The sequence below is a fragment of the Protopterus annectens genome, chromosome 8.part0 (genome assembly GCF_019279795.1).
Source record: "Protopterus annectens isolate FY-2018-M chromosome 8.part0, PAN1.0, whole genome shotgun sequence".
In the NCBI taxonomy this organism is placed as follows: domain Eukaryota; kingdom Metazoa; phylum Chordata; order Ceratodontiformes; family Protopteridae; genus Protopterus; species Protopterus annectens.
Genome location: NC_056741.1, coordinates 245,577,651 through 245,598,826, shown reverse-complemented (window position 1 = coordinate 245,598,826; position 21,176 = coordinate 245,577,651). Strand labels below are relative to the sequence as shown.

The following is a 21,176-nucleotide window of genomic DNA, read 5'->3' as shown; positions in this document are numbered from 1 at the left end:
GGTATGTGGTGTGTGGTTACCTTCTCCTCCTGTCTGGTCTTGCCAGTCCTATGTTGAGAGAGCTCAGCCTCCAGTTTGGCTGTATAGTTGCATCTCGCATGTATTTGTGTTTTGTGGGAGGAGGAGAGGGTTGTCTGTGTACATGAGGCAATTGTAACATTGCCTCAATATTCCCAGGTTCACCAGCTGAGCAGGAGAGGACACTAGCAACTGATCCCTCGACATGCTAGAAGGAATAGACAAAAAAACTTAAAAAGACTCCAGGGGATGTGGGTGATCGAGAAACGGGTTTTAGGCTGGTGGGGTACTATCTATAAAAAAAGTGCTATATCAAGATGAAAAGTACTGTAGGAGCAAGTGCTAGGCTTTACAGATGGAGAATAGTCTACTTGGGAATCAAGTAGAGATGAACTTTTTAGTTATAGGATACGCTGGTTAGATCAGTAGTAAAGTTCAAGGAAGGCTGTTTTAAGGGAAAATTTGAAGAGTGGACTTTAGGTAGCCCGAATAGTTTAACCTTGATTAACCGCCGCTGCTCTTGTGGCAACTTCGCACTAACGCGTGCTTTATAGCAGGGGGCTGGAAAAAACAGGAAATGACCCAAAATGGCCAATGAATTACTAGTTGCTGTCTCTAACCACTCCTCTGAGGACAAACAGGCAGCTCAGTACTCCCCACTCTCACTGGTGAGTAAAGAAACTTCCCTCTGGCCACACAAGAAAATGGAGGAACACAGGAACCAAATACAAAGCCCAGGGATCAGCAAATCTGGTCTCTGGAACAACTAGTTAGGAAAGCAGAAGTGTTTTTTTTAGTTTTTTTTTGCACACAGACAGAAAAATGCAGTAAATGCTTTGTTTTTCGACTAAATTGCTATCAAAGGCTAGTACACTTGAGTGTATTAGCCTGTTTGTTAACTTTTAAGCAAAACTTTAGCCAAGAAGTGCAATCAACAATTTAAGCACAGAAAAACAGGTAATATGACAGCAATATAAGCACAAACAGTGGTCGAAAAGCACAATAGATCAAAAGAAACAATAAAAAAATGCTAAAAAATACTTATAATCAAGAAAGTCGCTTTTTCTGCTCTCTGCTGCCTTAGGAACTCTGCAGCATCTAATAATTTTGCTTTAACATGATCTGGCAGATTCTGTTCTTTTAACCAAGCATGTCTCCTAATGACAGAACCTGTAACAGCGGCCCTGCAAGAGGCCTCTAGAGAATCAAAACCACATTGCAAAGTATGCTTTCCTACTTCTTCAGCTGCATGCAATAAATCCTGCATTTCTTTGTTTTCTGCACATTCTGAATTTGTCAACATTTTTTGTTTAACCAGTGACATTAGCTATTGATGACATTTAAGCATATGAAATTGACAATTTAAAGCTCTTACAGCCAAGGTAGCAGAAGTATAAATCTTTTTCCCCCATCTGTCCAGGGCTCTTGAATCTCTATCAGAGGGTATAGGTTTTTTTGCAGTGGACGCCTTGACCCCTTTGAGACCCTGAGAGATTGTTTCTGGGTCTGCAGCAGGGTTTTTATAAAGAAATTTATGTGAATTAGGAACCCTGTGGTATCTGTCTGGCTTAACAGGAGCTGGTGGCAAAGAGTCAGGAGACAGTCCGGACTCTGGAAATACATCTACAATGTCTAAAACAGGAGGAATAGCAAGGGGCCTGTGCTGAGGTAATAAAAGGAAGTCTCTGAGCCTTTTCTTGGATTCTGAGTAATCTTGGCTTTCCCAGTGGAAATGCTCCCTCATAGTATGCAGGGTTTTTCCCAAAAGAATAATCCTCAGGAGGAGAGGCTGAAGGAATAGATTCTTCAGCATCAGAATCCTCATAGGGCAGAAGAGAATATTCCTGGTCAGAAGAGGAATGAGAGGAAATGGAAACCTGATCTGAAGATGCATATTCTATCTCTTGTCTAGGCCTCTTATCAGGAGGGGGATGGGAACCCCTGATCAAAGTAATTAGGTCTTCGGCCATTTTAAACATCTGTTTTTTAGGCATGGAGGCCTGTCCTGGTGAATGCTGTACTTATTTCTTTGTCTTTAGAGCTGCTTTAGACTTTGCCTTTGAAGCTGAAGTTGGTTTTACATATAACTGTGTAGACCTGAAAACACCTTCAGAAGCTGATGCCTGCTCAGCAGCTCCGGACCCATCTGAGGGAATAGTTTCCGAGTGTCCAATACCTTGAGTTTCCAGCGGCCAGGTCAGCTCCTTGTGGGAGTCGGAAGCGTCCTGTGGCTCTGAGGTAGCAGGTGTCAGGGGCTGCGAAAGTGCCTCACTGAGAACCGGCGAACCGAGGATAGGCCTAGTGGAAGCCTCGTCTGTTCTGGACCTCGGGTGCCTCTCCTTTTCTTTGCGCTTTTTATAAACTCCGGTAGTCTGTTGCTCCAACGGCATTATATAGTTAAATCTTCTGCCAATATAATGAAATGCAAAATCGTACAGACGCTTAATAGTGCGTTGGTTAAATCTAGCACAAAAAGTACAGTTTTGTACCTACCATAAATGTAGATGTTCGAGTGTTCACACTGCTGCAGTCATCACACTTGGGTTATCCTGCCATCAGGCGGTCCCGCAGTCGGCCCGAGTTCCAAAGTCTTGGTCTGGCATTGGTTTGCTGTCGCTTCTTCCCTGATGTCAGTGAGCCAGGGGTATATAAGAGGCATCCAACGCCATTTTCTTCAGTTTTTCTTGCCCCAGATGTCAGGTGCCCCCTAGTAGGTGGGCAATACATATTGCCAATGAAACGAGTACAGAAAATACAAATAATACCTTCAGTTATAAGCAAATACACCACAAAGGTTGTATCAGATAGAAGGGTATAGAAAAGTTCAGCTAGTTCAGAGGGGATGGAGGGAGGGTAACCTGGACTGCAGCAGTGTGAACACTCGAACATCTATATTTATGGTAGGTACAAAACTGTACTATGTTCATCGTGTTACACTGCTGCAGTCATCACACTTGGGTTGAATCCCAAAGCTAAAGATGGGTGGTGGAGTTAAACAGGGTTTGGAGAAGCTAGTAGGCCCTGCAGAACTGCAGTGGCAAAACCAGCTCTAGTCTTAGAGTATAGGGGTAAGTGATGGTGCTTGGTGAAGGTGTGCACTGAACTCCAAGTTGCAGCTTCCAAAATATCCTTGGTTGGTTCCCCCCCCTTAGAAAGGCTGTTGATGTAGCAGTAGAGTGGAGGAGTGGGACCTAATGCTAGCAGGTACCGGTTTCCCATGATGTGTGTAACAGAAACGTATACAATGCCCTATCCATTTTGAAATGGTCTGTTTTGAGATAGCTTTTCCTTGTGATCCTGTAGCATGGGATACAAAGAGCTGGTCAGATTTTCTGAAAGCCTTAGTTTTATCCAAGTAGTAGCGTAATTGCCTGTGAATGTCCAAAGAGTGCAGAAGTCTTTCTCCTTTGTTCTGGGGTTTGGGAAAAAGGTGGGCAAATGAATGGTTTGGTTTAGGGCCACACTGGATACCACCTTTGGCATGAAGGAAGGGTTAGTCCGTAGAGCGACTCTGTCTTGAAAAATGAGGAAAGGCTCCACTGCCATTAGGGCCTGTAGCTCTGAGACTCTTCTAGCTGAAGTTATTGCTAGTAGCAGGGCAGTATTCCAGGATAGAAACTTTAACTCGACTGAAATAGCTGGTTCAAAGGGCGGTAGTGTGAGCTTTTCCAGAACAAAGTTGAGATCCCAAGTTGGTGTTGGTGCTCTCCTAGGCGGTCTTATGTTCTTAGCCCCTCTGAGATACTGTCTTAGGAGTGCATGTGAAAATAAAGGAGGATCCGTGTTGTAGTGAGCTGAAATCGCTGAGGCGTGGATCTTAATTGATGAAAAAGAAAGTCCTTTGTGCAACATCTCAGTTAAGTATTGCAGAATCTGAGGAATGTTTGGAACAAGGGGATTTTGGCCTTTAGCCTGGTTCCAGGCGTAAAATCTTTTCCATTTGTATGAATAGGCCTTCCTGGTGCTGGGCCTCCTGGCCTCCAGAATGACATCCATAACAGCTTTAGATAGAGGTGTTGGCTGGTTGTTTAGGTAATTTGCCATGCAGCCAGGTTTAAAGTTTTGAGCTGGCTGTGTAGAATCTGATTGTTTTGCTGAGTGAGCAGGCAAGGAATTTGGGGTAAAATCCATGGTGGGCTGTGGGCCATGTTCCTTAGTATTGGATAACAGTGTTGGCGTGGCCAGTCTGGAGCAATGAGTATCATTTGTGGTCTCTCTAATCTGACTTTCAGCAGCACCTTTGCTAGAAGAGGCAGTGGAGGAAAGGCATACACTGTTAATGTTTTCCAACTGAATGTGAGGGTGTCCACCTTCCAAGCTAGTGGGTGGAATGTCCTTGTGCAAAATTTTTGAAGTTGGAAGTTTTGGGGGTTGGCAAACAGATCTATGTCTGGGCGTCCCCATTTTTGAGTTATCATTGCAAATACTTGTGGATCCAGTTTCCATTCGTGGGGATCCATGATGTTTCTGCTTAGGTCATCTGCTAATGTGTTTTACTTTCCTGGCAGGAATTGTGCTTGTAGTTCAACTTGGTAAGTTAGTGCTGTGTTCCACAAGGTCATTGCTTGCCTGAATAGGGGGTAGGAGTGTGTGCCCCCTTGCTTGTTTATGTACGACATAACTGTGGTATTGTCCGTCTTTATTAGAAGTTGTCCTGGATGTAAGAGGTCCTTGAAAGCTGTTAGGGGATTCTGTACAGCTAGCATTTCTTTTTGATTGATATGTAGATGCCTTTGATCTATGTTCCACTTGCCCTGAATGCACTGTCCTGCCATGTGTGCTCCCCAGGCATAGTCCGATGCATCTGTTGTTATAGTTTGCCTGGCTGTGGGCAAGGTGAAAGGCTGACCCTTGCTGAGGTGACATGCCTGTGCCCACCATAGGAACTCCTGTTGAAGGCAGGGAATGAGTGGAATCATTGTTTCCAAGCTGTGGCTGTGCTGTGTCCATACGCTCTTCAAGTACCATTGTAATTTCCTCATATGCAGTTTTGCAAATGGTATTAGGAGTATGCAAGATGCCATGAATCCCAAGGCCTGCAGAATTTTTCTTGCAGGGAGTTGGGTCTTTGTTGCCATCATTTTGAAATATTGAGTCAGCTGTTGTTGCATGTCTGGCGTGAGATAAGCCATCTGGGCCGTTGTATTCAAGCTGGCACCCAGGAATGTTATGTTCTGTGAGGGTACTAGTTTTGATTTCTTTTCATTTACTGTGTACCCTAGGCAACTTAAAAGGTGTTTGACAAACGCCAGATGTTTTAAAAGAATGTCCTTGCTTTCTGCTTGAATAAGGCAGTCATCCAGGTATGGGTATATTTGAATTCCTCTGTCTGCAGTATGCAATTACTGGTGCCAGGCATTTTGTGAAGACCCTGGGTGCAGCAGATAAGCCAAAGGGCAGTGCAGAGAATTGATAATGAGTTGAACCTGCAATGAAGCGGAGGTATCTTCTGCAATTTTGTCTGATAGGGACATGCAGGTATGCCTCCTTGAGATCCAACGTTACTAGCCAAGCCTTCTTGCCCAGCATGGGAAGAAGCTGCTATAGTGTTAGCATCTTGAATTTGGGTATTTGGAGATGGGTGTTTAGAAATGAAAGGTCCAGAATGGGTCTCCAGGCTTTGTCCTTTCTAGGGACTAGAAAGAGTCTTGAGTAAAATCATTGTCCTTGCTCCTGTGCAGGTACTTGCTGAATGGCTCTCATGTCCATGAGAGCTGTAATTTGTTTTTGTGCATCCGCCCATTGATTTGGTGGCAGGTTTGGCATTCCTTGGCAAGGTGTGAAAGTGGAATCTGTATCCTTGTGAAACAATGTTTCGGACCCATTTGTCTTTTGTAATGATGTGCCAGTTGTCTGCAAAAAGTGCTAATTTTCCTCCCAAGGGAGCTGTCAAGAGAGATTTGCTTGACAGTCTGAGGGTTAAGTCATTGTGTTTGTCTTCTGTTAGCTTGGGGCCTGTCTCCTCCTTTCTGGGTATCGGCACCCTACTGGCGAGGTTTGTAAGGGCCTTGTGGCTGACCTCTGCCCCTTGGGCGTCTGTATTTGCCCCTCTGTGGTCTGTCAGATGCTGGAAAGGACCAGTTTTTTGTTGGCCAATTTCTGCTGAACCGAGGGGGTTGAACCTGTAAAAAATCCTTGACCGTCTGCATAGATTTTGCCTTATCCTCCATTTTCTTTAAAACCTCTTCTGCCTTCACACCAAATGAAACATCCTGCTATAAAGGTGCATCCAATAACTTTGCTTTAACATGATCAGGCAGGGTTTGTTCTTTTAACCAAGCATGTCTACGTATGACAGACCCAGTCACTGCTGCTCTACAGGAAGCTTCCAATGAATCAAATCCACATTGTAAACTATGTTTGCCCACCTGTTCAGGTGCATGCAACAGATCCTGCATTTCCTTGATATCAGGCTGCTCTGAATGTGTGCTCATTTTTGTTTTAATTGAGACAGTAGGAATTGCTGATATTTTAGCATGTGAAACTGGCAATTTAAGGCTCTCATAGCTAGAGTGGCTGAGGTGTATACCTTCTTTCCCCATCTATCTAGTGCTCTGGAATCCCTTTCAGAGGGTACAGGATTTTTAGCAATAGAGGCCTTAACCCCTTTGGGACCCTGGGAAATTGTTTCTGGGTCAGCAACAGGGTTTTTATATAGGAATTTGTGAGTCAGGGACTCTGTAGTATCTGTCTGGTTTGGCTGGAGCAGGAGGTAGAGAGCCTGGGTTAAGACTAGATTCTAGGTAAACATCATCCACAATGTCTAACACAGGAGGGATAGCAAGTGGTCTGTGCTGGAAAAGTAAAAGGAACTCTCAGAGCCTTTTCTTAGAATCAGAATAATCCTGGCCTTCCAAGTGGAAGTGTTTCCTCATGGTATGTAAAGTTTCCCCAAAGGAGTAGTCTTCTGGGGGAGATGCTGAGGGAATAGACTCTTCAGTATCAGAATCTTCATAAGGAGGAAAAGAGTATTCCTGTTCCTCAGAAGAATCTGAGGAAAGAAGCATAATCCTCCTCTTGTCTTGGCCTTTTTTCAGGAGGGGGATGGGAACCCCTGATTAGGGTAATTAAATCTTCAGCCATCTTAAGCATCTGTTTCTTAGGCATAGGGCCTTGTACTGGAGACTGATGTACAGTCTTTTTAGATTTTAATGGAGTTTTAAGCTTAGTATAAGATTTAATGGTGAGTGTAGTCGGTCTGAAGACACCTTCTGCAACCGAAGGCATTTCTACTGCACCGGAATCTCCTTCTGCTATGCAGTCGGAAGGGCCTAAAGAAGAAGGCTGAGCCGGCCTAGTACTCTCCGCTTGTGAATCAGAAGCCGTCTGGGGTTCTAATTCAGCGGTCGTCAGGGGCTGCGTAGGTGCCTCACTGAAAACCGGAGAACCGGCGACAGGCACTGCAGAGGCCTCGGAGTCAGGTTTGGGTCTAGGCTGCCTGTCCTTATCCTTGTGTTTTTTATGCATGCTGGTTGTCGGTTGCTCTGACGACATGGTATAATTAAATTTCCTACCAAAATAATGTCGGGCGAAATCAAACCGACATTTGATAGTTCGTTTATTAAACCTAGCACAAAACAGACAACCAGAGACGTTGTGGTCTGGGCCTAGGCAAGCAATACAGTAAGAATGGAAGTCCTTATGAGGTATTTGCTTCCCAAAAGAAATGCAATTGTTAACTTTTTCTGACATCGGACTGAGGCAAGAAAAGGTTTATTGAAGACTTCAATCCGAAATTCGATTTGAAAATCTCAGGAGTCGGCCGACCGGCACTTACGAACTGCTTCTGCTTCGGGCACCGCACGGCAAGAAAGACTGAAGAAAAATGGTGTCGGATGCCTCTTATATACCCCTGGCGCACTGACATCAGGGAAGAAGTGACAGCAACTGACGCCAGACCAAGACTTTGGAACTCGGGCCGACTGTGGGACTGCCTGACGGCAGGATAATCCAAGTGTGATGACTGCAGCAGTGTAACACGATGAACATCCGACTACTAGCAATGTTGTGGTCAGGGCCTAGGCAAGGAACACAGTAAGAATTAAAATCCTTATGAGGTATTTGCTTCCCACAAGAAATACAATTATTAACTTTTTCTGACATCGGTCTGGAGCAAGAAAAAAGTTTCCCCAATGGGGTACTTAGCTTTAATGAAGACTTTGGATCTGAAATTCGAATTTGAAAATCTCAAGAGTCGGCCGACTGGCACTTGTGAACTGCTTTTGCTTCGGGCACCGCGCGGCAAGAAATACTGAAGAAAATGGCGTCGGCTGCATCTTTTATACCCCTGGCGCACTGACGTCAGGGAGGAGGCGACAGCAACCGACGCCGGACCTAGACTTTGGAACTAAGGCCGACTGCAGGTAGCCTGCCAGCAGGATAACCCAATTGTAATGACTGCAACAGTGAAACACGATGAACATCATCAGTTAGAACTGAGCATAGTTGGTCTGCACAGCCTTTAAGTACTTTGTCCAGTATTTTATCAGGACCAGCAGCCTTCCTGGAGTTCAACATCTTACGCTGGGATCTCACTTCATTGGAGTTAAGACTAAGCAGCCCCTCATCCTGGTCGATAGGTAGCCTTGTAGCAGCTATGTTGTTCTCTTCAAATCTGCCACAGGAGGAGTGTTCAAACTTATCCAGGAATTCAATTATTATAAAACCAGGTCAGGTCAGTGTGAAGACAGTCAGTAATCTGCTGTATCCCTTGCCAGAGACTCCTGGCATCCCTCAGGTCTGCAAGCTGGCTTTGTAATTTCTTTCCATATTCCTGCATAGCCTCTTTAATGTCCCTTTTTAGGTTTGTTCTAGCTTCATCGAGACCATCTTTGTCCTTGGCCCTGAATGCTGCATTTTTTGCCTTCAGGAGATCATAATACTTTATTGTTGAGCCATGGCTTTTGGTTTGCTCTGACTGTGAATCTTTTGATGTCAGATACATCATCAACACATTTAGTGATGTAAACTATTACTGCTTCTGTGTAATTATCTATGTTCACCTGCCCAACTGCCATAGCCGCCTCTTTGAAAATGCCCCAGCAGGTACTATTAAAGCTGTCTTGGAGACATTCCAAAGCCCCCTCATGTCTGACCCTGATCTAATTAACTGTAGGCTTTTCTTTGATCAGAGCCAGTTTGTAGGCTGGTAGAAGTATGATGGTAAGATGGTCAGAGTTTCCTAAATTAGGTTGTTGTATTGCACTGTAGGCACCTTTGATGTTGGTATAGTAACATCCAAAAAACTCTATACAGCTATTAGAACAATTCATAGTGAAATATAAAAAAAATAGTCGGATCAGCACATCTGTTTAAGTTTATGGCCGTGCAGACTGTAGAGGATGATCCTAGAATGGGAGATATCACGAACAGGGTTGAGCAGGCAAAGCTCAGATGGATTATTAGACTTCAAGCAGATAGAGTAGATGGACTTAATAAAACAGTTCCCATGAAACTGCACCAGAGATCACATGGTTTCATTACAGTATTGGCTGTTTATACTATAGACTGTCAATTTAAATGCTTTTATTTTTTGTTGTATTTTATCTGAAGAAGCATCATTCTTGGACACAAAATCGCCTCTCATTTTTAATAGTTTTATTCTCAGCTGTGTAGTGCAAGTCTTTTGTTTCGTTGCTGCTACTTGCTTTTTAGGTGGTGCATCGCTTCCCTTTCGCTACTTTATCATACATTTCAATTCAGAATATACACACATTAAAAAAATTACAAGAAAATAATACAATTTAACAAAAATGAAAAAGTGACCTCATGACGGTACTAAACACTCTTGTCCTTGAAACGTACAGTGCACGCATCACCTAAAACACAATTAGTGGGCATGAATCACAAACTCGGTAATACACTGACTAAAAACTGAAACTGGGGATGGGGGGGGGCAAAATATCAAATCCCTACAACCCCAAAACACTTCTTGAAACACCACTGACAAGGCAAAATCTCCCTTGTCACTGTATGCCAGCATACATGTAGAGCAATAAAGTCTGGCAGTTAACACCGAGGATTAAGGCTACGAGATGCTAGTGAACAGTGTCCTGTGGACCACAGTTAGACTCCTCCAGCCTTCATTTGAATCTTGAGTGACCTTGAGCAATTAACCAGACAGTGACTTAGGAAAGTTGAGAAAAATTGGGTTGGTATCCTTAATGGTCTTTCTGGACTGGGTGTCTAGTAGCTACCTATAAAGAGGTAAAAATGCACAAATAAATCTGCAGTTTTTAAATCTAAAATACATCATTCCTGGCTTTTTAAAATCAAACACAGCCGGACATTCTGTTTAAACAAAGTGTGGGTTATGCTGATGTTTGCTTAAACTTACTTTGTGGATTTGGTCACTTTGGAAGCATCTTCACAATCAAACTACAGTCGGTGTGACAAAAATCAAACATAACCCATATCTCTGCATGGATTATTGTCACAAAATTACAATGTGCAGTCACAAGAGTGGCTTTTGAGTGGACATCTAGCAAAACTCAAAACTTAAAACTGTCTCCCATCTTACCTCAGCTGTACTTGTACGGTGTAGTCACACTTGGCAACATTTAACAAATCCCTGTTAAAACAGAGACAGAGAGAAAAATGATATGCCATCTGCCAGAAAGGACAAAAAACATTTTGCACAATACCAAGTACCAGATGCAATTTAACTTCAAAAAATCAAATGCTTGACAAAATCACCACTTGAACTAAGTCACAATAAAATACATAAGCAACAGTGCATGCAGTATTGTTGATACTTTCGCACTACTTAATTTGACATCGCGATTCAATGATAGCTACGTCATTCAGTAAAGCCAAAAAAAAAAGGGCAAGGCAAATGTCTGGGAAATTAATGCGATCTACTACCTTTGATATTTTTAATAAAAAAATGGTAAAACTATAACAATAAAAAGCAAGAACATCAAATAACTTGTAATTAAGTGCTTCCATCTCACTTTAATCTGAGACTTCTTCAGAACATTTCACAATGGTTTAATACATTTAAAATTTTTTCCTACAATTATGTGACAAGTTTCATAAACCAAAAGCAATACAATAATTTAAAAGACCACCACCATAATTAAATTTCTCAATTAAAATATTTCTACTAGAAGACTAACATTTTTGGAAACAAATGACTTTCTCAGCAGACTTGTATGGCATTAAAAGGATCATAGAACATAAATGACACAAAAATAATGCTTTACATGAACAGCTGGAACTGTAAGAACTTTACGAAATTCATGGTTTGTTTTACTGAACAGGTTCTATTTAATGATCTTCATTTTAGAGGTGGTGGTTTCTGGCTGTCTTTTGCAGATGTCCGAGTGACCACTGCTGGATTAGTCTTAGCTATAAGAGTTACACTCTACCACGGATATAACAACCGGGCAGCTTCCAAAGCTTCAGGACACCTACCACATGCCCAAACTGTCAGGCAGTTTGAGTAGAGCTGACTAAAAGACAAAGTTTAGGTGCACAGCCGTTCAGAGCTTTCCTGCCAGCAGAGGGATGGAGGCTGAGCCTAAACAAATTCTAGAACAAAAGTGTCCACACCCTGGTATAAAAAAAAACAAAACAAAAGGGAGAGCAGGAAATAGCGGCTACTGCAGCTGTGATCATTCGAGCATCTACAGTTACAGCAACTTTTACTTACACAACTATACTGTGTTCTTTAAACTCAACACTGATGCAGTAGCCTTAGCTATATGGTAAGATTACCTTAAAGGGGCACTATCTCTTTCTAAAATCAGTCACTTGCTAGAGAAAGTACAGTTTTGTACCTACCATAAATGTAGATGTCCGATAGATATGCAACTGCAGTCCTGACATATGGGTTGTCCTGCCCTCAGACAGCCCTTCGGTCGGCCGGATTCCAAAGTCTGGGTCCGGCGTCGGCTGATGTCGCCTCCTCCCCGATGTCAGAGCGGCTGGGGTATAAAGGCATCCGCCGACGCCATCTTCTTCAGTGTTTCTTGCCCCAGATGCCAGGTGCCCTCCAAGGAAGGCTAAATTTTGTGAATGGATAAGCAAAAAATTCCAGACATGCACAACAGCAATAAACGGATACACCATAACAGATATCCCCAGCTAATATAGGAAAGGGGGGAATGGACCCAAGGAAAAAAGCAGAGTGGTAGGAAGGAGGGTAAACCTGACTGCAGTTGCATATCTATCAGACATCTACATTTATGGTAGGTACACAACTGTACTATGTCCTTCAAGAATGCAACTGCAGTCCTGACATATGGGTTAAATACCATAGCCAAGCTGGGGGTGGTAGGATCTAAGCAAGGGACGGTGTAGCTAAAAGGCCCTGCAGGAGTGCCGAAGCAAAGCCTGCTCGGGATCTGGAGTATAATGGCAGGTTGTAGTGCTTGGTAAATGTATGCACGGAGCTCCATGTAGCAGCCTCTAGAATGTCCTTTGTAGCCACTCCTCTTAGAAAGGCTGTGGATGTGGCTATAGCTCTGGTGGAGTGTGGCCTAATATTGGCTGGCACACCTTTTCCATGGAAAGAGTAACAGAATCTGATGCAGTGTCCAATCCATTTTGAAATTGTTTGGAGACTGCTTTCCCTTGCACTCCAGCAGCATAGGCTACAAATAGTTGGTCAGACTTCCTGGTGGTCTTTGTTCTGTCCAAGTAGTAGCGTAATTGTCTGTGTATGTCCAAAGTATGCAGCAGCTTTTCCCCTTTATTTTGAGGATTGGGAAAGAAAGTAGGCAGGTGGATTGCTTGATTTGGATGTCACTTTTGGCATGAATGAAGGATTGGTCCTTAGAGAAACTCTGTCCTGATGAAAAATGAGAAAGGGAGGTACTGCCATGAGGGCCTGTACCTCCGAGACTCTTCTTGCTGAGGTAACTGCCAACAGGAATACCGTTTTCCAGGAGAGAAATTGCATTTCTGAAGATGCTGCTGGTTCAAAAGGAGGAAGAGTTAATTTTTCCAAGACGTAATTGAGGTCCCATGCAGGAAGCGGTGGTTTTCTGGGAGGCTTCATATTCTTTATCCCTCTTAGAAACTGTCTTAGCAAGGGATGTGAAAACACAGGTGGGTCACAGTTGTAACTTGCTGAGATCGCTGAAGCGTGAATTTTAATGGAAGAATATGAGAGGCCACTATGAAACATTTCTGCCAAGTATTCTAATATCTGAGGTATGCTCATCACTGATGCATCCTGGCCCTTGTTGGCATTCCAGATGATGAATCTCTTACTTGGCCGAATAGATTTTTCTGGTGGAAGGTCTGCGTGCTTCCAGCAAGATTTCCTGAACTTTTTCAGAGAGGGAGACATGTGTCAAAGTCATGGAACCCTCCAAGCTGTCAGCTGCAATGTTTGCAGGTTTTGTTGAACAGTCCTGTAACTGTGCTGAGTTAGGAGCAGAGGCCATTGAGGCAAGGGCCATGGTTTGGTGCGAGTTATGCTCAGTAGCAAAGGATACCAGTGCTGCCTTGGCCAGTCTGGAGCTATCGAGATTCCTTTTGGTTGTTCTGCTTTGATCTTCAGTAACACCTTGGTCAGTAATGGTAGAGGAGGAAATGCATAAATTGTTAGGGCATTCCAGCTGAAGGAAAGAGCATCCGTTCTCCAGGCTAGAGGATGGTGTGTCCTTGAGCAGAACCTTTCCAGGTGATGATTGAGATGAGAAGCAAAGAGATCTATGTCCGGTCTTCCCCATGCAGTTATTTGTGAGAAAATGTGTGGATGCAGCATCCATTTGTGTGGATCCAAGAAATTTCTGCTCAACCTGTCTGCCAGAACATTGTCCTTGCCCGGAACAAACTGGGATTGCAAGTGGACGTTCAGTTTCAGGGACTTTTCCCAAAGAGTCATTGTTAATCTGCAGAGGGGATACGAGTGAGTGCCCCCTTGTTTGTTTATGTATCACATGACAGTGGTGTTGTCTGTCCTTATTAACAGATGACCTTGTTGAAGAGATTTTCCAAAGGCTTCTATCGCATGTATCACTGCCAACATCTCTTTTTGATTTATGTGCAGATGCATTTCCATGGGAGTCCATTGTCCTTGAATGCATCTGCCCTCCATGTGTGCCCCCCATCCATGGTCTGAGGCATCTGTTGTAATGGTTTGACTTGCTTGAGCTTTGTTGAAAGGCATGCCTTCATTTAAATGACTTGCTTGAGCCCACCACAAAAATTCCCTTTGCAGGCATGGAATGAGTGGTATTACGTCTTCTAGGTTGTGGCTGTGTTGAGACCACAAGCTTTTTAGTTACCATTGTAGTTTTCTCATGTGTAGTCTTGCCAGAGGGATCAGAAGAATGCAAGATGCCATGAACCCCAGGGCCTGCAGAGTCTTCCTTGCGGTCAGCTGGGTAAGCTTTGCTAGGCTTTTGAAGTAATCTGGTAAATGCTCTTGTTTCTTCTCTGTGAGGAAAGCCATTTGTGATTGTGTGTCCAGTTTTGCTCCTAGAAAAATAATCTTTTGGGATGGCAATAGTCTTGACTTTTGAATGTTGACTGTGTATCCCAAAGCCTGTAGCAACTGAATGACATAATCCAAGTTTTTTATCAAGGTTTGTTTGCTGTCTGCTTGTATGAGGCAGTCGTCCAGGTAAGGGTATATTTGAATCCCCTGGAGCCTGCAATGTGCCACTACTGATGCCAGGCATTTCGTGAATTCTCTGGGCGCAGTAGATAAGCCAAACGGCAATGCTGAGAATTGATAATGCTCTGTTCCTGCAAGAAATCTGAGGTATCTTCTGCAACTGTGTCTGATTGGGACATGCAGGTATGCCTCCTTGAGGTCCAGAGTAACCAGCTAAGACCCCTTGCCCAGCATGGAAGGAGTTGCTGCAACGTCAGCATTTTGAATTTTGGCACAATGAGAAAAGTGTTTAGAACGGACAAGTCCAGTATAGGCCTCCATTGTTTCTCTTTTCTTGGAACAAGGAACAGTCTTGAATAGAATCCCTGGCCTTGTTCCTGAGGAGGAACCTTTTCTATTGCTTTTATTTGTAACAGCCTTGAAACTTCTATGAGTGCCTCTGCCCTTTGATTTTGTGGCAGGTTTGGCATGCCTTGTCCCGTATGGAAGTGGAACCTGTAACCTTTGTCTATTATGTCCAGAATCCATTTGTCCTTGGTTAAAATGTGCCAGTTTTTTGAGAATAAGGATAATTTTCCGCCTAGAGGTGCTTCTCTTTGAGCCTTGGTAGGCGGAGTGAAAGTCAAGTCATTGTGATTGTCCCTGTGGTGCAGGTGAACTACCTGCGCCACTTCTCTGATTTGGAGGTTGCCATTGGCGGCCCCTGTAGGAGCCTCGGTATTGCCCTCTACCTCGAGCACGCCTGTTTTTTCCCCTTTGAAACTTGTCAGAGTCTGGAAAGGACCAATTCTTTGAAGGCCAATTCCTGCTGAATCTGGGTGGCTGAACCTGGAGGAAATCCTTGACTGTCTGTACTGATTTTGCCTTTTCCTCAATAGACTTCAACACATCCTGTGCATTAGCACCAAAAAGCTTCTGTTTTTCCAGAGGTGCACCCAGGAGCTTTACTTTAACATGGTCTGGCAGTGGCTGTTCTTTCAACCAAGCATGTCTACGTATAACTGCCCCTGTCATAGCTGCCCTACATGAAGCTTCCAATGCATCATAACCACACTGAAGAAAATGATTGCTAACCTGCTGAGTATTATGAACAAAATCCTGCAATGCCTTTTTATCTATAGGCTCAGGAGAGGCTAACCTTTTCTGCAAATCATCCATTAAGTAATCCTGGTACTGAAACATAAGAAAAAGGCAGTTAAGTGACCTCATGGCAAGGGTGGAAGAGGTATAAACTTTTTTGCCCCATCTCTCCAGGGACCTAGCTTCCCTGTCAGCGGGCAGAGGGTTTTTGGCCGAGGAAGTAGCCACTCCTTTGGGGCCCTGTGAAATAGTGTCTGAGAATACATCATCCAGGACATCCAACACTGCAGGGATAGCTAAAGGTCTGTGCTGGGGTAACTTAAGGAAGGTACGTAGCCTTTTCCTGGAATCAGAAAATTCCTGACCCTGCCACTGAAAATGTTCTCTCATGGAGTGGAGAACTTCACCGAAAGAAATATCCACTGGAGGAGAGGCAGAGGGAATTGTCTCCTCAGCATCAGAGTCCTCATAGGCCTGGAAGGATTCTTCTTGGGTATCTGAGTGCTCTGAATCCCTAGAGGCTTCATCTGAAGAGAGGGTGTCTGCCTGCTCAGTTCTAGGCCTTTTATCTGCAGGCGGATGAGAACCTCTGTCTGTGTGCGGCTGAGAACCCCTGATAAGAGAGATTAGATCTGCAGCTAAAGTCATGATCTATCAGAAGAAGGGCCCTGAGAAGTAGATTTAGGATGGGCCTTGGCCTGGCTGGCAGCCTTAGCACGTGCAAAGGCCTTGATGGACATGGATACCGGAGGCCTAGCTGCCCCACTTGCAGGGGTAACCTTGTCCACAGGAATGGTGTCGGGTAGATCTAGAGCTTCGGTTTCTGGAGGAAAATCAACAACCGGCACCGGTGAAATCTCCGGGACCGAAGAATGCGATAAAGCGGTGTCGTCGGCCTGGAGCGGTTGAATTACCGCTTCCGAATGGACCGATGCACTCGCGGAGGGATTAGGCGTGGTATCGGTGGACGACGCGGGCCGAGGATGTCGGTCCCGGTCCTTGCGTTTTTTGGTAGTTTGTGCTGTCGGTTGTTCTGACGGTATGATATAAGCGTAAGATTCGCCAAAAAAGTCTTCGGCAAATTCTGCCTGGCGCCTGAGAGTGCGCTTATTAAAGCAAGCACAGGCAGCACAGGCCGAGACGTCGTGGTCTGGGCCCAGGCAAGGGAGACAGTAAGAATGGAAGTCCTTATGAGGTATTTGTTTACCACAAGACAAACAATTATTAACTTTTTCAATTTTTTTTGACATCGGCTGAGGCAAGAAAAAATGCTCCCCAACGGGGTACTTAGCTTTTAGATGACTTCGGTAACTGAAAACACAAGAGCTGACCGACCGGCACTTGCGAACTGCTTCTGCTTCGGGCACTGCATGGCAAGAAAGACTGGAGAAGATGGCGTCGGCGGATGCCTTTATACCCCAGCCGCTCTGACGTCTGGGAGGAGGTGACATCAGCCGACGCCGGACCCAGACTTTGGAATCCGGCCGACCGAAGGGCTGCCTGAGGCAGGACAACCCATATGTCAGGACTGCAGTTGCATTCTTGAAGGACATCTTTGTTTACATTTTAGTGCAGTGTAAGTCACATGTTCACACAGAGGCTGAGTTTTCAGAGAAGCTTATTAGCATACTGAAACTGCAGGTCAGATTTCACAACCTTCAGTGGTGGAGGGAGACTTTACAGCATGTCCTTTTGTATTTTCCTTCCCCCACCCATAGGCTATTAGATTTGCTGAGTGACTGATTTAGCCTCAGCCAGAGATGCTAGCCAGTCAGAGTCAGATCTGCAGCCTTTAAAACACTGAAATTACATCTTTAGTATGTGCTTGTTTTTGGTAAAACTTAATGGAATAATTATCCCAGCCTAGGCATGCTTGTTGCTACCTGCTTTTTCCCTTCAGTGGTAATTATTCTTCTTATGGTCAGCAATAGTGTTGCTTATTTGGTGCATGCACTCATGCAAACATACATTTATAAGACAGTTTCCCTCATTTCACAGGACAGCATTGCTTTGGACAGTTGCATTAGGGCTACCCACCTGTCCCACTTTGCGAGGGACAGTCCCTCTTTGGGCAGTTGTGTCCTGCAAAAAAATTGAAAAAATGGCAAATGTCCTGAGATTTTTAGGATAAAAATATTTCCTGTATTTTCTTTAATAGTTGCATAAAACAGTTATTTTGCATCTGAAACACCTAATTGTTATAACAGAATAAGCAACTCAAATGCTACAAGAATAAGTTTTTATTTTGGCAAAAAAGTGAAGTCCTTTCATTTGTACTTGCTGTGGATATGTTTTGCCCTGCAAAATCTGGCATTTCTACAAAAAATGTCCCACTTCAGGCATTTGAAAAGGTGGCAACCCTAAGTTGCATCTGAGCTGCAAATGTTCTAATATTCTACAAGAATAAAATCTTGTAATGTTTCAATAAAAACATGTCAGACAATGCTGAAATTGAATCTTGTTACTGTACTAAAATTATTTTCCCATTAGCTGACTCCATTCAGTAATCACACAGTAATCACCAAACCATATACTAGAAAAACAAAAAAAAAGAGCAGGAACACAGCAGAACTGTCTGAATTTTCTTTACTTCAACACATTGGTACCTCGGCCATTCGCCTTCAACGGACAATATGCAATTACAAACAACCATCTTTATATACATAGGTTCAAACCCCAATTAATACAATTAAAAAACTAATTGAAACATTGCATCTTGTTTAAAATGCTGCATACACATTTTTTTAAAGTACTACATACACATTTTATTAAATACAGCCACCCTAAACATTTTAAATAACTAATTTTACATATAAACTATCCAACACTGATTGCTGAACTTTTTTAAGAAATATATCTTTAACATTTATAATGGACTAAATAAGCATAACAATAAAAACCTCATTAATTCATACATTTATAAATTCATAAATATGACTTTTTTTATATAAATTTCATATATTTACACCTCACAGTAAGACGTCGTCCTGTTCGATTCTCAGCTAGAGCGTCTTCTGTGTGGAGACATGTGTGAATGTTGCGCGTCAGGGCCGGTAACTCGGCACGTAAACATCTGCTGCCAATCATTAGCGGACCAGAGTTCCGCTGTGGCGACCCCCAAACCGGGAAAAGCCGAAAGACACAACAACCACCTCAAGGTTGAGACCCCTAGGAAACCATGTTCGATAATTGAGAATGAACTTGCTTTCTAACTCATTCAACCTCCTCACCATATCTCCCCCCCCAACTAACACAGGTTGTGTCAAAATGCTAAAGAAAAAGGAACTAGTGCTACCCCCATGAATATTCACAAAATACTCAGCAACTGGGCTCTTAAGGTTTTCTATTGATAATGTCCCTCAAATGTTCCATGATCCTAACCTTTACTGCTCTTTCTGTCTGACCAACATACCATTTTACATTTGCGCAACCACACCCCAAGATATAAACTACCCCACAAGAGTTGCATCCAAAATTACCCCTGCAGGTGAATTTTCTACCATTAATAAATGTGCCAGAAATGTTTTTAATATAACTACATACCTTGCAGCGTCTACAAGCAGAAATACCTACATCAGCTTTAGGGCCTCTAGTTAAGGGCATATTCAATAGTTCTTTTAATGGGCATATCTACCATATGAAAATCTAACATATTTTGAAAACAGATTGCCAACTGTTAACATCTTCATAAACAATGTACCAGAGGTCCAAAAGTGCCCTTCTCATTACCTCTGAAAAACCAGAGTATCGAGAAACAAAGAAAAGCATTTTTTCATCACAAGCACTGGTAACTGATTTATAGCTACTCATAGCTTTTTTCACAGATTTTATTTCCAATGCCTCATGTAACGCCTGATTAAAATGCTCAACCTTGTAGCCTCGCTTGACAAGTTTATCACTAGCTTCCCTCACAAATTTCTTTTTAAACCTATCTTCAGAAGTGTTGACAAATGCGCCTACATTCACCCAGGGGCAACGATTTAAACAAGTAGGGAGGATGCATACTGCCCGCATGCAAAAAATTGTTAACTGATATGTTCTTCCTAAATGGTTTATACTGAATTTTATTACGATTATCCACATAGAGTACTACATCCAAAAATTGAATGAAAGATTCACCTCTTTTCCTGGAAAACTTTAACCCATGATTATTTGAATTTAACCCACTAAAAAAGTGGTCAAATTCACTAACATCACCCCTACACAAAAAATAAGGTAATCTATAAAACGGTTGTAAATCAAAACATGTTTTTTTTTAAAAATTCAGTACAATAAATGAAAAACTTTTCAAAATGCCCCATATACAAAATAGCATACGGTGGAGCATAATAAGCCTCCATAGCTGTTCCCTTATGCTGCAAAAATACATCACCATCAAATTTAAATTAATTATGAATAAGGCAAAATTCAAGCAACCGAATTACAAAACCAGTTTTAGGCCCATCCCCCATAATATTCCAAATGGCATCAAGACCCCATTTAGTCTGAATGTTGGTGTAGAGTGAATTTACATCTACAACAACCCAATAACAATCATTACACCATTCCACTGCATTAAACACCTTACATAACTCTTCAGTATTTTTAACATGAGCAGGTATTTTACTTAGGTATGCTTTCAATAAGGAATCCAAAAACAAACCCACATTTTGTAAATACGAACCTACCCCTGAGATGATGGGCCTACCAGGCGGGTTGCTTATGTTTTTATGTATTTTAGGAAATAGATAACACATTGCATCAACAGGCTTTGCAATGTACAATTTCCTAACATTCTCCTTAGTCAGAAAGCCCAGATGCTCTCCTCTTTCCAAAATCTCCAGCAACTCAGCATTATAGTCATTAACTGGGTTATGGTTCAGTTTAATATAATCTTCACCAACATCTAATAAATCATAAACCATTTTCTTATATTCCTGCTTTTTCATAAGAACCCAACTGACCCCTTTTCTGCCTGCCTAAACACATAATCACTCAATTTTGCCCTTAACACATTCAAACTTTCCCACTCACATTTAGTGATGTTACAAGTTTTTTTACCCTTAACAAACATTTGATAATCATATTCAATTCTTCTAAACAGCATTTGTTCAAAAAGAATTACAGCAGATGAAAGCTTTGGTGGCATAAAACTACTTACAACAGGTAAATGGGGTACCAACAATTTCTCATAACCAATAGAAAACCCCCATCAGAAACAAACTCATTATTTAAAGAAACATTACATTCAAAACTATGAGCAAAAACATTTTCTTCATCACCAGGGATATCGTAAATAGAAACATTCAAAATTGAATCATCCTCAATTAAAATGACTTCATCTTTAACAACATTTTTATCTTTACCAAAAAATACAGTAAGATGCAATTTTCTACAAAACGTTTTAGCATCAATTAATACATATGCCAATGAAGGCACCTTAAAAGGCACAAACTTAGTACCCTTCATTAGCAAAGAAATAGCTGAATCGCGTAACTGCATATTTGATAAATTAATTATTTTTAAA

The 21,176-nt window shown here is 42.6% G+C and overlaps 1 protein-coding gene across 2 annotated transcripts in view; it reads right to left on the bottom strand.

The window, feature by feature from the left end:
• The window catches only part of PIAS3 (protein inhibitor of activated STAT 3), a 1,163,468-nt gene that overhangs the window by 792,768 nt on the left and 349,524 nt on the right, over positions 1–21,176 (bottom strand). For both annotated transcript variants that reach the window (XM_044079722.1, XM_044079721.1), the window contains exon 4: positions 10,538–10,588. In XM_044079722.1, coding sequence (XP_043935657.1) covers positions 10,538–10,588 — 51 coding nt within the window. The remainder of the gene's footprint in view (positions 1–10,537; positions 10,589–21,176) is intronic.